Source organism: Lytechinus variegatus, chromosome 1 (assembly GCF_018143015.1).
Source record: "Lytechinus variegatus isolate NC3 chromosome 1, Lvar_3.0, whole genome shotgun sequence".
In the NCBI taxonomy this organism is placed as follows: Eukaryota; Metazoa; Echinodermata; class Echinoidea; order Temnopleuroida; family Toxopneustidae; genus Lytechinus; species Lytechinus variegatus.
The window spans coordinates 66,398,045-66,412,165 of NC_054740.1; the positions used below are offsets into that span (position 1 = coordinate 66,398,045).

The following is a 14,121-nucleotide window of genomic DNA, read 5'->3' on the forward strand; positions in this document are numbered from 1 at the left end:
TTATCTTGTTTTAAAACTTTCCACTGATGACTGAATTCTGCAATTCCAATAGGTTTTGCAAAGGGACCAACTGGTTCCAATATGAAACGGGTAAAGTATTCATTTTTACATAGAGCCAAGTCACACAACCATTTAAATTGTAATATTGTATTATATTTTATATATAGATATATATATATATATCAAACAAATCTCTGTTCTTTCCCTCATTAGAAAGTATTAAAGATCCCCTACTCAAAAACAATCAAAGGTCGTGTTCCCTATCCCCTTATCACATGTTGGCTATGTAATTTTTCTATCTCATTCCTGAGTATCGCTGGTGCCCTAAACTAAATTCACCCCCCCCCCCTGAGTGGATTTAGGATACGCCTGTCATGAACATGGACTACAATATAATTGCACAATGCTGAGAATATAATCCCCTCTGTCCATCATAAGTGAGAAGTGAAAGCAAATACCTGGGTAACGCAACACAAAGTTAATCAATTGATCGTAGTGCTGATTTTAACGATTAATTACACTGGTCATTGTGTGCAATCGATCATAAAAATCAACAGTACGATCAATCACCATGCTTTGTGATACAGGAAACCTGGTGATTATTCTAAGGTCAGTTTGGCTCTTTTCATAATTGTGATAGCATCCAAGGGAAACAATTACAGGCAAAAACACTTCAGGTTTGAATTGAAACAACACATCCCATTCACACCATAACACTTGATAATGTGTTTGCTTGAATATTTTACATATAGGTCATTCCATTGTTTCAGTTAAGATTACATTTCATTCTGTTTCTCTCTACTCAGTGAAAGTGAACTCCACCAACCTTACAGAGAAATGCTTCAATATTTCATGACAGAAATGTAAATTTGTCTGTAAGCAGCTATCATGATAGCAAGAGATATAGATATTCTTATCAAGACTATGTCATCTAATATGGATTAATGAGTGGATGAATGAAGAAATGAATGAGTGAGAGAGAGAATGAGTGAATTGATGGATGGATGGATGAAGAAATAATGAGTGAATGAATGAAGAAATAATGAGTGAGTGAATGAATGAATGGATCAATCAATTAATTACTAAAAAAATCAACGAATCATTGAATCAATAAGTTATGAATGAATTAATGAATCAATTAATCATTCAACCAATCAATACATAAAATACATTCAACCAGTAAGTCATTTCTACATTAATGCATCTGTAATTCTCAGATGAATAATTTAATGAATGGATGGATGGATGATGAATAGATTGATGAAAGAAAGAATTAATCAATGATTTTCATTACCTTTATCCTTGCCGATGAACCTGGTACTCTCAGCACTCCTTCTTCATTTAAACCATGGATTTCTAAGTAACCTATTAACTGGAATTAGAAAAATGATAAAATACATTTTATCAACATAAGACATACAACCATGGAATGCATATATCTAATCAATGAAATACATATCAGTATATATACAAATGAATATTGACAAGCAGCACTGAAAGGGTTAATTTACAAATTCACAAATAGCAAGACAATTACAAAGCAAATTATCAAAAACATAATTACATGCATAGCGCATTGATTGCTTTTGCAACTGTCTGCCTTAAACACTGTGCATTAATCTACCCCAGTACTTATTTCTCCTGATGTAAAATACAATCAATTAAAGGTCCTTCCCACGTACCTACATGAGTACAAAGTCATACAAATTTTGTAAAGACCAAGTGTCAATGACAGAGAGCACCTATCTATGTGTATATATATATATTTAATATGCATGAAAATGGCAAATTTATTTTGTTGAATGTGAATAGGTAAATGATTTGCAAGATCAGTCAAATCCTTATAAAGTGCTCCCACTATGTTGGATGCACTCTCTTCAACTATTTGCAATGTGAAGTCTACAGAGACATTCAAATTCAATCTTTAAACATACACAATTATTCTTGACATAATTCAAATAATCCCTTTCTCCATGATATATTTCCTCTGCGCCTCTGAATAAGTAACTCGATGTAGGGCGTATTTTAAATGTTAAATGTCATATATTACTTATCAAGTAAATACTTCACATGATACACGTGCATACAACATACTCCCATAGCCTTGACTGTAGTTCACACTAACATGGCCATGGGAGAGTGATTCAAGTAGGTTTCAAAACAAAATAGGTTTCATTATAAAACGATCACCACGGGCAACATCGAAAACAAGGAAAAATGTAAGACCTTGTCCGAAATAATTGTTTAATTGGGACACATAATGCCTTGATATTACGTTAAAAGAGAGTAAACTCTGAATATTTATACAAGTACATTTTTATAATGAATAGAATAGCTTTTATGGATTCTCAATGCATTTGAAAATAATTGATTTCTCAAGAAAAACTTAAAGAAATTCTAATATATTTGATGTTGATATGTCCAGTAACGGGGGAGCAAATAGCAAATTTTAAAATGAAGGGTGAGCACATGAGAATTTTTTTTGATTGAGCCATATCAATACTTTCATATTCACCGGGCAATTTTCAAAATAAAGAGGGGGTGTGCATCCCTTCCGCCACCGCCTAGATTCACCACTGGCGTCTCACCAGTATCACTCTCATAGGTAAAGTCTATTCATCCCGTTATCTGATATATAAAGTGAGCTCAAGTTTCTTTTGTATCATCAAACAGAAATACCCATACTTTCAAAATTATTTCAGCAGCTAAGCTCTGCCCCATTTAACAATATTATGCTGGAAGAAACAATCTCTGTCAAAATAATTCTCCAGTGTAGCTGTTTATCATGTTCACAATAAAACTTTCATTTCAGAAAAATACCTGTTCTTTAGGGTGGGTATTATCACTCTTCCTTGAACATATTTGTTGCCATTAAAAATGCATTTACTATCATTTGTGACTCTAAATATCATAATTAATATCATAATTATGTAGAACTTTATACATCAATGGCATGCAAAAGTTCTTTACAGAGCCTCATACTTACTTTTTGGAGAAAGAGAGGTGTGGTCGTTTCTGGGCTCCACATTCTATCGTTGGCAATGAGGTTTCTTAAAGGAACACCAAATACACCATTCTCTGTACAAAGAAGCCACAAACAAAGATGAAAAATGATAACTGTCTCGATTTGATAGTTTAATTTGGGCGTTTCATACTACATACACCACAGACTTTCATTATCGTGAGGGACTTTTGGGTCGACCACATTTTCCTGAGCTGAACATGATAGCATGGGCCACAAGTAAGAGTTGTAAGATCAAAGAAATAGATCTCTGAATGATAAAAAACCAAGCACATTTAAGAAGGATTAATCAGTAGCACTATAGGTGAAAACTGAAGTGTGTAAAGTTCACCGTGGTTGACCAATCTCTCAGGATTAACTTGCATCAGTGACAGTCACAATTAGGGCGCAATTTGCAAGCATACATTTTGAAAAACAAGGATTAGGCCCTTCATGTGAACAAGTACTGAATTTCTTCAAAACTTTATACAAGGGTAATATGATACAAATAGAGTAAAATAATCAGCAAAATTCTGTAAAATTATATAGATATAAACACCGTAACACAAATGTATTTACACTATATACAAAATTAAATATTGACTTAAAAATATAATCAATACTACCGTGGATAAGTATGAAGTTCACAAATATTAGATTGAATCAATAAGAATTCAGGAGAAATTTTTTGATGAGTAAGCTAATCTTATACGATTTAAATTACTCATCAAAAAATTTCTCCTGAATTCTTATTGATTCAATCTAATATTTGTGAACTTCATACTTATCCACGGTAGTATTGATTATTTTTTTAAGTCAATATTTAATTTTGTATATAGTGTAAATACATTTGTGTTACAGTGTTTATATCTATATAATTTTACAGAATTTTGCTGATTATTTTACTCTATTTGTATCATATTACCCTTGTATAAAGTTTTGATAGGGGGTCTACATTTTACAAGCTCTGCTTTTTAGTAGGCCCCTCCACTTTTTTCATTTCATTGCTACGTTTCAATCCTGCATATGTTATGCATTTTTTTTTCATTGTAAACATGATTACGAAATGTACTTTGATGATTGTGGAGTATGAATATATCAATAACAATATCAATGCACATTTGATCGTGGCAGCATATCATTACCTTTGACTCTCCTCTTGGTTGACTTTCTGATGGGTTCAAACTCGATGCCCATCCTGTCAAACATGGCTGTCAGCTCTATCAGAGCTATCTTCCTCACTTTATCAACATCCTTCCCTGATAGGAATTCTACTGGGGTGGTACCCTGTGCATCTTTGGCAATAGTGATATTCTAAAAAACGACAAGAAAAAAAAACACATTACAATTATAACAATCCATACAAAAACACAATATACAACATACAAATAATAGAAATTTAACTACCTCCTTTCCTAACTGTGATTGGTGGCCATTAAAAAGACACTGATTCACCAAGAGCAAACCAAGAATCACAATAATAAATTTCCAGTATTAAAGATGAATAAAAACTTGAATTCAAAATTAATTATAACAATAACAGTACATTATGGCCTTTCATAAAAGTCTGAATAGAATCAAAATACTATTCTATACTATACTACATCAATTGCAGTTTAATCCCTTGTTGAAGGACACTGGTGCCTCTACTACATTAGCAGTGGGTCTTGAACCCAAATGACTATATCTACATCAACAGCAGATATACATGTAGTGGTCTGATTCAGGTCTCTCAGGTAGAGAGCATCAATTATATTTCAATTAAAAGGAATTGTGGCCTAAGCTGCACAAGACCCTTTGGAAGTAGTGGGTATCAGACCCGGATAGTTGTATCTACATCTACAGTAGATATAATGGTCTGATTCACTTCTCCCGGGTAGACAGTGTCAATTGTAGTTCATGCCTTTATATCAAAGGGTATTGGTGTCTACAATGTATGTTGCGCTGAACCCTTTGGAAGCAGTGGGTCTTGAACCTACACAATTATATCCTTCTACACCTACAGCAGATATAGAGGGCTGATTTATCGCCCTACAATGTCCAGGACGTATTCCAGCACCTACCTAGACCACGACACCACTTCCTCCACATGACTAATATTCTACAAACTGAGGTTAATCAATCTGAAACGGTACTTACTGGTAGGGTTGTAGCAAGACTCTTGAATAGATCTTCTTGCCTTAAGAAGACTTCATCAGCACCATGTAGGTCCTATACACACAAAAGAAAAAAAGGAATGTATTTAATCATTAAACATTAATAACATTTGGGTAATGATCTGAAAATGAGTTCGAACGAAAGAATTGTTTACAGTAAAAATAAATACAAAAATATGTGCCAAATGATTTTGGTAGCAAATGTACAATTGCTAAGAAATTGATAAAAAAAACATGGCATTGCAGCCATATGTTGGGGCTTTTTTCAAGCAAAAATAATGATAACATACTGTCCCACATGTGCTTGTCTGTGTTTGTGATCACCAGTATGATAATTTTTAAGCTGATATTTCATAACTTCACAGAGTTGCAATTGTGTTTAAATCAGATCTAGATTAACCATAATATGGTGAAAATCAACCTTGACTTCAAAGACTTTCTCCTGAAATAATTTTTTTGTTATTGTTGCAACTCCTTTCCTTTAGAGAGCTTTAATATCCATTTTCGTGAAAACAGCTTTTGTGAAGAAATCTAAACTTCCAGACAAACAAAATGATGAACTGCCTATTTGAGTTTCTATAAGCTCTCAAAACTGATTGTTTATCAGATGTTTTTGTTTATACCTGGATTCCAGGGATCCATAACACAAAGGTTAGCGATTAATCGTCCGTCTGATTTTCACGATTGATTGTACATTTTAGTCGACACAATCAATCGTAAGAAAATCTTCTATGATCATTGCTAAGCTTTGTGTTACTGGCCCCTTGTCCTTGTCACACAAATTTTAGTGTTTGATCATAGGGTTGATTTTTACTCTTGGTTAGTTCTATCACTATATGCAATCAACTTTACAAATAAACTGTAAAATTAATCGCTACGCTTTGTGTAAAGCGGCCCTGGTGAGTAGCAAGACAAAATCAAAACTAAATTGCCACTAGGTGTTTATTCCTATTGGTGAACAAAATAATATTATGATGAAATATCATCCCATCCTTTAGAACTAGTCATATAAAGTGTTTAAAAAAATAAGTTTAATATGCAAAATGTAAATGTGTGAAATCAATCGGTTCCATATTTGTTTTCACAAGAGTATGAAACATAATTGATTACTCAGTAGGGAGTGGTCAGGGGGAGGTTCATATACATGTACATTTAAGGGCAAAAAAATATGGATTTCAATTAATTGCAAAAAAAAATAAAACAAGCATAATGCTGAGTTAAGTGTTTTAAATTTAGGCTTATTTTCACAAAACATCTAAGCAAGATATGCAAATGAGAGTGATGACAATGTTGTACACATCCATACGCAGACATACCAACACACATGTGTCATGTATCAAACTGGAATGTACTTAAATGTTCAATAAAACATGTTAACTATTCTGATCTCAACGTTTGTCAAAATCTATCTGAAACAACTCCAAAGAGGGTGAAACATAGGAATATTCAAGAGAAACACTGCTTTGTTTCAATACAAAAGCAATTAACAGAACACAGTTTACCTGAAATCTTGCTTTTGATCTCTTCCTCGACAGAAAACTACACAATCCAAGCATCATTTTGGCAATCATGGAGAAACACTACTTGCTCTTTTTGGGGGGATCAATTTACGAGAAATAAGGACAGGATACGCAATCAGAAATAGAACGATTTCATGGACATAATTCCTGGAGTATAATCCCTATAATCCAAACAGAGGCAATCTGAGGTAGCGGGGTAACCTAACACCGCTGATTGCTTAAAATGAGCACAAAGTGATGGTGGTAGAAATATACACGTACAGGTACATGTAGATAGTGTCATGAAAATAAACTGTAACAGGTGCTTGAAGTAAATGTCAATCCAAACCACGGTCAAAAGAAATAATGTTCATTTCAGTACAAGGTCAAGAGAAATATCAGTCACTAACAAGATCTTCAGATCATAGGAGAGTTTCTCATAGGACAAGAAAACACATAATAAACAATTGGTTCCAGGTGTTGAGACAAAAATAGATTCTTTTTTTTATAAAGGTATATCTTAATCCTGATTTTTTTACAACACTTCTTCAATCTTGACTACCAGAATATGAGAAACCATGAAGAAAATCGTAAGTTCTTGAGAGCAAAGCAAAGCAATGATGATCAAAATCCAAAAGGCAGTGGGGTCATCTCCTGCATGTATGAAGATGATTCAAACTTCATGCCGCTGCTGTTAATCTTCTATCTCTTGGTACACCAATACTCCATTGGAAAGAAGGAAGATCAGGCAGAAATGAGTAATACCAATTAATTGATCCAGTCGTGTCCCAACCAACCCACTCATGTGACATCAAGTCTGTAGAATATCAGTTGTTTCAAGAATCAATGGCAATAAACCTTCGGCTTCTTGGCGAAGCCCCTCTTGCGTATGGCTCTTTGGCAATGCTCTGTCAGAACGTCCTTATTACTTTGACAAGGATAGCAGAGTGCAGAATGTCGATATACTCGGTGTGGACTAGTTTTAGAGCTATTCAATCATAATGCATATTCCAATCTGGACACAAGAGTTTGATATCCGATGTGTACCCTTACAATAAGGGATCCAAGACACCCAGTTTGTTGCACCGGTATGACAGATCTGCGCTGTCCACGGTCAATACTTCCTGAAAATATCTGTACTACTTCCTTGACCTCTGGTAAACTCCGCAAGAAACCAGGATGGTACGGCACTGCCTTTGAAAGAAAGTCAGGTTTCTTTGAGATGCTATACGTAGAAATTGAACATGCTGCCACATGCTATCACGGACATCCTATAAACATGAATGCTGCAGACATCTACAAGGAAGCAGACACTCGAAATAATGAGACAATACTGACTACCAACAAATGCCTGAACTGATCAGGTATCGACGAGCCAAAGCTGTGCCAAATTAGGGCATGCAATGATCGCTCTGTTTATAAAATAGGAAATTTTTATCGTACAGAGGACGTCGCTGCACATGCAAGGCAAGAGACAATGCATACCGAACTGCCAAAGGAAATAGGTGAGGGCTGGTTGGTGGTCCAAAGACATAAAAATCCGATAGCATGATATGTCGAAGAGTAGTTTCCTCCACAACAGGATGTAGACTACATAAAGGTCAAGCCAACTTATTAGATGCTGATTAATTTGGGTTTGAATATTACCTGCAATAGGGGAATTACTGATTTTTTTCCTATTGTCATCTTATGGTTGGAATGGAAATGAAATATTCACTGTACACTGCTGCAGGCAAAAAATATTCTGAACACTAGTACATGGTAGGAAGGGAAAGGGTATTCTTCTGTGGGAGATTGCTTAGGCAAGGTTTGATTACAGGGTAGCTAGTCTGATGACATGTCTTTTCAAATAGCATTGTCAGGGATAATAATAATGATGATACTTCTAATAATAATTATAGCTTGTGTTTTTTATGATACACTTATCCCAAAGAAATGTATCTAATCACTTTCAGAAAATATGAGGAAAGTACAAATTTCATCCAAAAAATTAAAAAATATGGTTTAAAGTTGAGGGGACTGCATATATGTAAAGGCATATAACTAATTAATGAACAAATGGGATAAATCCAGAATTGATTATCAGGTATTAAAAACTCGAACAGCAAGATTTTTCTAGTATGTAGAATATATTCATGTTTAATTGACAAGTTTTTGACATTTTGATTGAATAACCATCACATCTAGTCCAAATTTAAATGATTTTTTAAAATGTCTCTTTCCCTCTTTCTTTCTCAATCACTACCACATCTCTCTTTAGCTTTCACTCTATATGTATCTATCTATCCATCCATCCATCTATCTATCTATCTAATTGTATCTAATATATCTAACCCTAATCTATCTATCCATCCATCCATCTATCTCTCTATCTAATTTTATCTAATCTATCTAACCCTCATCTATCTATCTGTCTGTCTGTCCGTCCGTCTGTCTGTCTGTCTGTCTGTCTGTCTATCTATTTATCTATCTATCAATAAATAAAACAATCTATTTATCTAATTATCTCTTCTCTCTCTCTTCTTACCTCTTCTCCTCCTTTATCATCCCTCCTCTTAATCTTCATTATCTTCCTCTTCTCTATTCTACACCACTTCTCTCATTCCTATATCAACAGCTCACTCGATATACTGTATGGTGATCATCACATCATCACTGAGTGAATATATCCTTTCAAAAAGAAAATCATGCCCATGATGCCCCCCCCCCCCCCCCGATTGTCAGAATAACTGCTGTGGTCCATCATATGAGTGTATCATATCCTGTTACGGCCGATAGCGCCTCTACTCTGACTGACCGGTGGAGATTATGATTCTACAAAATGCTTCCTGCATCCTACGTCAGTTGATGGGAAATGATTCCATAAGTCAGGCTATTTTTAAAAAAGTGTGATATCATTCTCTTCATATTTCTTTAATAAGAGCTTGACAAGTTTTCTCTTTAATTGGTATTGCACGTGGGGGTGGGGTAGGCAAAGTTTGTTTGGTATTCGGAAAGTATAAGCAATTGTAAAAGCAAGTTTTGAAAGGAATATGATACTGGAAGTGATGACAATGTTGCATTGAACATTTCTTCTTAAAGTCATTTATCAGTCATTTATATATCATCAAACCATATTTACAAAATACATAATATTCAACTTTTAATAAGGATTCAAATTCAGAAAATAATATCAGGATATATTGCATAATTGAATTACCATAAATAAATATTTCCAATTCAGCTTGACAGAGGATACAGACAGGGTCATGTGAAAATAATTATGGGATGCCATTGAATGATAGATATCAGCTGTTTATTGATTTTAATAGTAGTTATTACAAGTAATGAATGTAGGGAGATTAAGAAAATTCAAACTCTAAATCTAATTCTTTTTTCAAACATTAATATTGGGGATATATTCAACATATTTTTGTCTTATTTTGTCGATATTACTTTCTAAATGTATATTCATTATTGAACATCAAAGTAAAGTCAATAGCAAAACTAACTAAAAAGAGAGTTTTGAAATGTCTATTCACCTTATGAACATAAGTATTAAAAAGTTAATAAATTTGAAATTTTACTAATGAGCAGTATTATAGTGTACTTAATAACAAGACACGCCCTTCTCAAAATGTTTAAATCAATACCTGTATGCTATCATACAAAAAAAACAAATATTATCCATTTAATTAAACTAAATTACATTTTTTATCATGTTTACATGTATGTTGTTCATTGCTAATTTTGTTACTATGTTATGGGGCCATTCTTGACAAGCAATTTGCATTTTTTTATGGTCAAAGCCATATTAATATTGGATACGTACATATGATATTTGTATCTATATTTTTATAGGTGAATAAATTGAAATTAATATTCAATTACATATTTCTCTTTTATGTTTGCATTTCAATAATGTTTATTCATATTTTCTTTCAATAATTAATTCAAATTCTTATATTTATGTATTTATGTAACAATAACCTCTTGCCAGATTATATCAAAACATTCTTTAAGTTCAATAGTGATTTCCATGGATACAACACAAGAAATGCAAAGAATTTTCATCTACCTTTAGAAGCCAAGACTCTCATCTTTTAAAAACTCAATTTTATTTCAAGGACCACAACTCTGGAATTCTGTTTCTGTAGATATCAAGCAATCAGTTTCATTAAACATTTCTAAGTCAAAATCAAGGCAAATTATTTTAAGTAGTTATTCATAAAGTTTGTTTGTATAACTTTCATTTAGGCATATTAGGCCCCCCCCCCTTTATGTTGTAGTTTAGTGATTTTTTTTTCTTTGTCACTGAAGTCGTTGTATGATTATTATGTGATAGGGTCAGCTAATCACAAGGCTTGTTCCTTTCTTGCTGTCCCTTTCATATTCAATCCAATGTTTATTTCTATTTGTTGTTCTTGTTTTTCCATTTTGTTAATGCAATGTTTTGTATAATGTATGGATTTTTATGAGCAAATAATTTGAAATTGAATTGAATTGACATTAATAATGTTTATTAATATTTTCTTTCAATAATTAATATATGCCGAATTACCAAGTATTTTGTGTTTATGATATAATGTATATCTTGTGTCTGTACTGCCAGGGGAGGGCAGATTTCTATATTTCTAATATGGATAAATAAATGAATCTGAATCTATAAGAAGTGTGTACAAGGGGATGACACAAAGATACTGCTTTCCGTAGTACAGGGTAGCCACGATCATCGGACAATAACAAGTATTAATATGCCATCAAATAAAAGGAAAGGAGCTAAATCCATGAAAGAGTACTGCATTAAGGTCTGGTTTACATCAGAACAAGGGAGGAATAAGTCGAGGAGGAGAAGGAAGGAACTTTGAGAATGATCTCATATCTACTGCTGATCTCCTCAAAGCTAATCCTTTAATCCGATGTGAATCCATAATTATAAGCTGAGGATACTTCAAAGGAAAGCCCTTCTAACCTAAAGCCATGTACAGGATGACCGTAGGCCGGTTAATATTTAAGTTTAATTTTGGGGGGTTACTTTTTCACATCTTACTTTGTATTTTTTTCTAATGTAAGCCTATTCAAATCCAGTATTAAAGGGGAGATGTAACCTAAAAGGACAAGTTTATCCTTGATTTGAATAAAAGGAGAAAAATCCAACAAGCATAACACTGAAAATTTCATCAAATTCAGAAGTAAAAAACTATTTCTTTTGTATTTTATTATACAAAATATGAAAAATTCTTATTTTCTCCTCATGGTCATATGAAACAAAATTTTATTCTTCCCTGAACATCTGGAATTACCATTATTGTAACAGTTTATGGTGAAGTCAAGGTGGTCCACATTGTCAAATTTGTAAAAATTCAAATATTGTACAATTCAAACAATAAAAAAAAGAAATGGTAAGGGGTATCATTGACTCTCTCATTTGCATAACATTGAGTTGTGCATATAACTGTTTAGAGAAAATTGAGCAAAATTTTTTCTTACTAACTTTCGTATTTTACATCCGATTTAGATGAAATTTCCAGCAATATGCTTGTTTGATTATTCCCTATCGATTTAAGTGAAAGCATAAAATAAGACAAAAACAAAAACAATATTGAAACTTTGAAAGAAATTCAACAAGGAATGAGACAGTTATGGCTGTTTGAATTCTGAGACCATCAATAACAATAATTCTTCAGAGAGGACCTTAAGCCGTTGGTCCCCTGGTTGCTTGCTCACAGGCATTCATGCTTTCTTAACAGTCAGGTAAAAAAACTTGGTATAAAAATGATAAACAGTAGTAATTTACAACAAAAACAATATTGCTTTAACATTCTTTCCCTGTAGACTGTGTAAATTTCAAACTGGTACTTCAGTGAGGTTGTGATAAGGACTACTTTCTTAATATGTGTGGTGTATTTAATCATCAGGAGTTTCTATGAGATCATTTCCAATGTGCAATATAAGTAAATAATCACGTTTCAGTGGATAAAAAAAATAATATAGGATTTGTATAGCACACGTATCCACCTTGCTAGGTGCTCCTATATTACCCCGGATAAGACAAAACTATCACTTCCTTGGCAACATGAAAGACGGCACTATTTTCTTCAGCTTGATTTCTGAAAGATGGATACATCTAAATCGCCTTGGAAATGATAGTTTGTCTAATGACTTTCACCAACAGTAATTATATTAATTATTCTTGAATAATTACCAAAATTTCAGACGGGTCAACGGTGTGTTACATAAATACAAATCAGAGATTAAGGCATTTTGGGGGTATTGTATGGACATTTCAATAGAAAAATAATTTTCTTTTCTTTTTTTTTACAAAGTGTGGGATTACAAAAAGTGAAGTTGGCAAAAAAGCCTGAACAATCTTTAGCCTGATATGGAAGGGTTTAATAATCATTTACAAAATCTTTTTACATCCCGTGTAAAATACAAAAACAACCCTAGAACAAACATGAGAGGGACGTGACTGGTCTCTTGACAGGAACCCAACTCTCAGATTGAATCCATCTATGACACATCTATGTACTTGGCATTGTGGGATAGATACTCGGCAAGGAAACCAGAAGCCTTCATGGATGACGGCCTGGATTTACCACAAGGTTTCTTGGACTTTCCTGATGGGCTCACTGTCACTAACACGATCACCATCACATAGGACAACATCTTGATTTACAAACTTTAACTTTTACAATCGTAGATTTCCATTTTCTTGAAGAGACATTTTAAAGGAAATATATTTATATCATGAGGGAGACTGCAGAGGAAACACTCTTTTGGCAAAGAAAGAAATCAGGTCTTGAGAAAATGTCAGATATCATATTTCAAGTTGTCAACATGAGCAAGGCACTAGAGAATGATGTCTAGCTTGGGGGCCAAAAACATATTGACAGTTAATGAAATCAAATATATTTCAAATATTGAATCATTCAAGAATTTGGAAGAATGATCACTTGAAATGTTTAATTGGATTACTTGTTGCTGGTATCTTTGATATTGACTGCAGTGTCCATGGTAACCATGATCAATGGTAGTTTTCATTGATTTAAGTTAAAATCACTGGTAAGGGTTATGTAATATCAATAAGAACAGAGTCAACTCAATACCTTTACTGTAAGAACTATTAAAAAATAACTATCACCTCTAAAAGGCTAAATCAGCTTCAGTAGAGGAGCTCAAGTTTTAGAACGATTTCTAGGGAGGGTAGGGGAGAGGGGGAGTGGGGGTGGGTAGAGAGAGGGGAGTGGGGGTGGGTAGGGAGGGTGGGTGGGTGTAGGGAGGGATATGGGGAGGGTAGGGAGGGGGAGGGTGGGTAGGGAGTGGGATGGGGACAGTAGGGAGGGTAGAGTGAGAGGAAAGAAGAATGGGATGAGGGAACAAACACTGAAAAAAACATTTGATAAAATTGACACAAATGACCACTAAGAAATTCATCAGCAACCATAAAAAATAATGTACAAACCTTTTACATGGCAAATTAGGG

General features: G+C 33.7%; 1 protein-coding gene across 2 annotated transcripts in view; it reads right to left on the bottom strand.

Annotated features, from left to right (window-relative positions):
* The window catches only part of LOC121420241 (rho GTPase-activating protein 18-like), a 122,304-nt gene that overhangs the window by 23,713 nt on the left and 84,470 nt on the right, over positions 1-14,121 (bottom strand). For both annotated transcript variants that reach the window (XM_041614821.1, XM_041614815.1), the window contains 4 exons: positions 5,141-5,212; positions 4,147-4,315; positions 2,987-3,078; positions 1,295-1,372 (listed from right to left, as the gene is read on the bottom strand). In XM_041614821.1, coding sequence (XP_041470755.1) covers positions 1,295-1,372; positions 2,987-3,078; positions 4,147-4,315; positions 5,141-5,212 — 411 coding nt within the window. The remainder of the gene's footprint in view (positions 1-1,294; positions 1,373-2,986; positions 3,079-4,146; positions 4,316-5,140; positions 5,213-14,121) is intronic.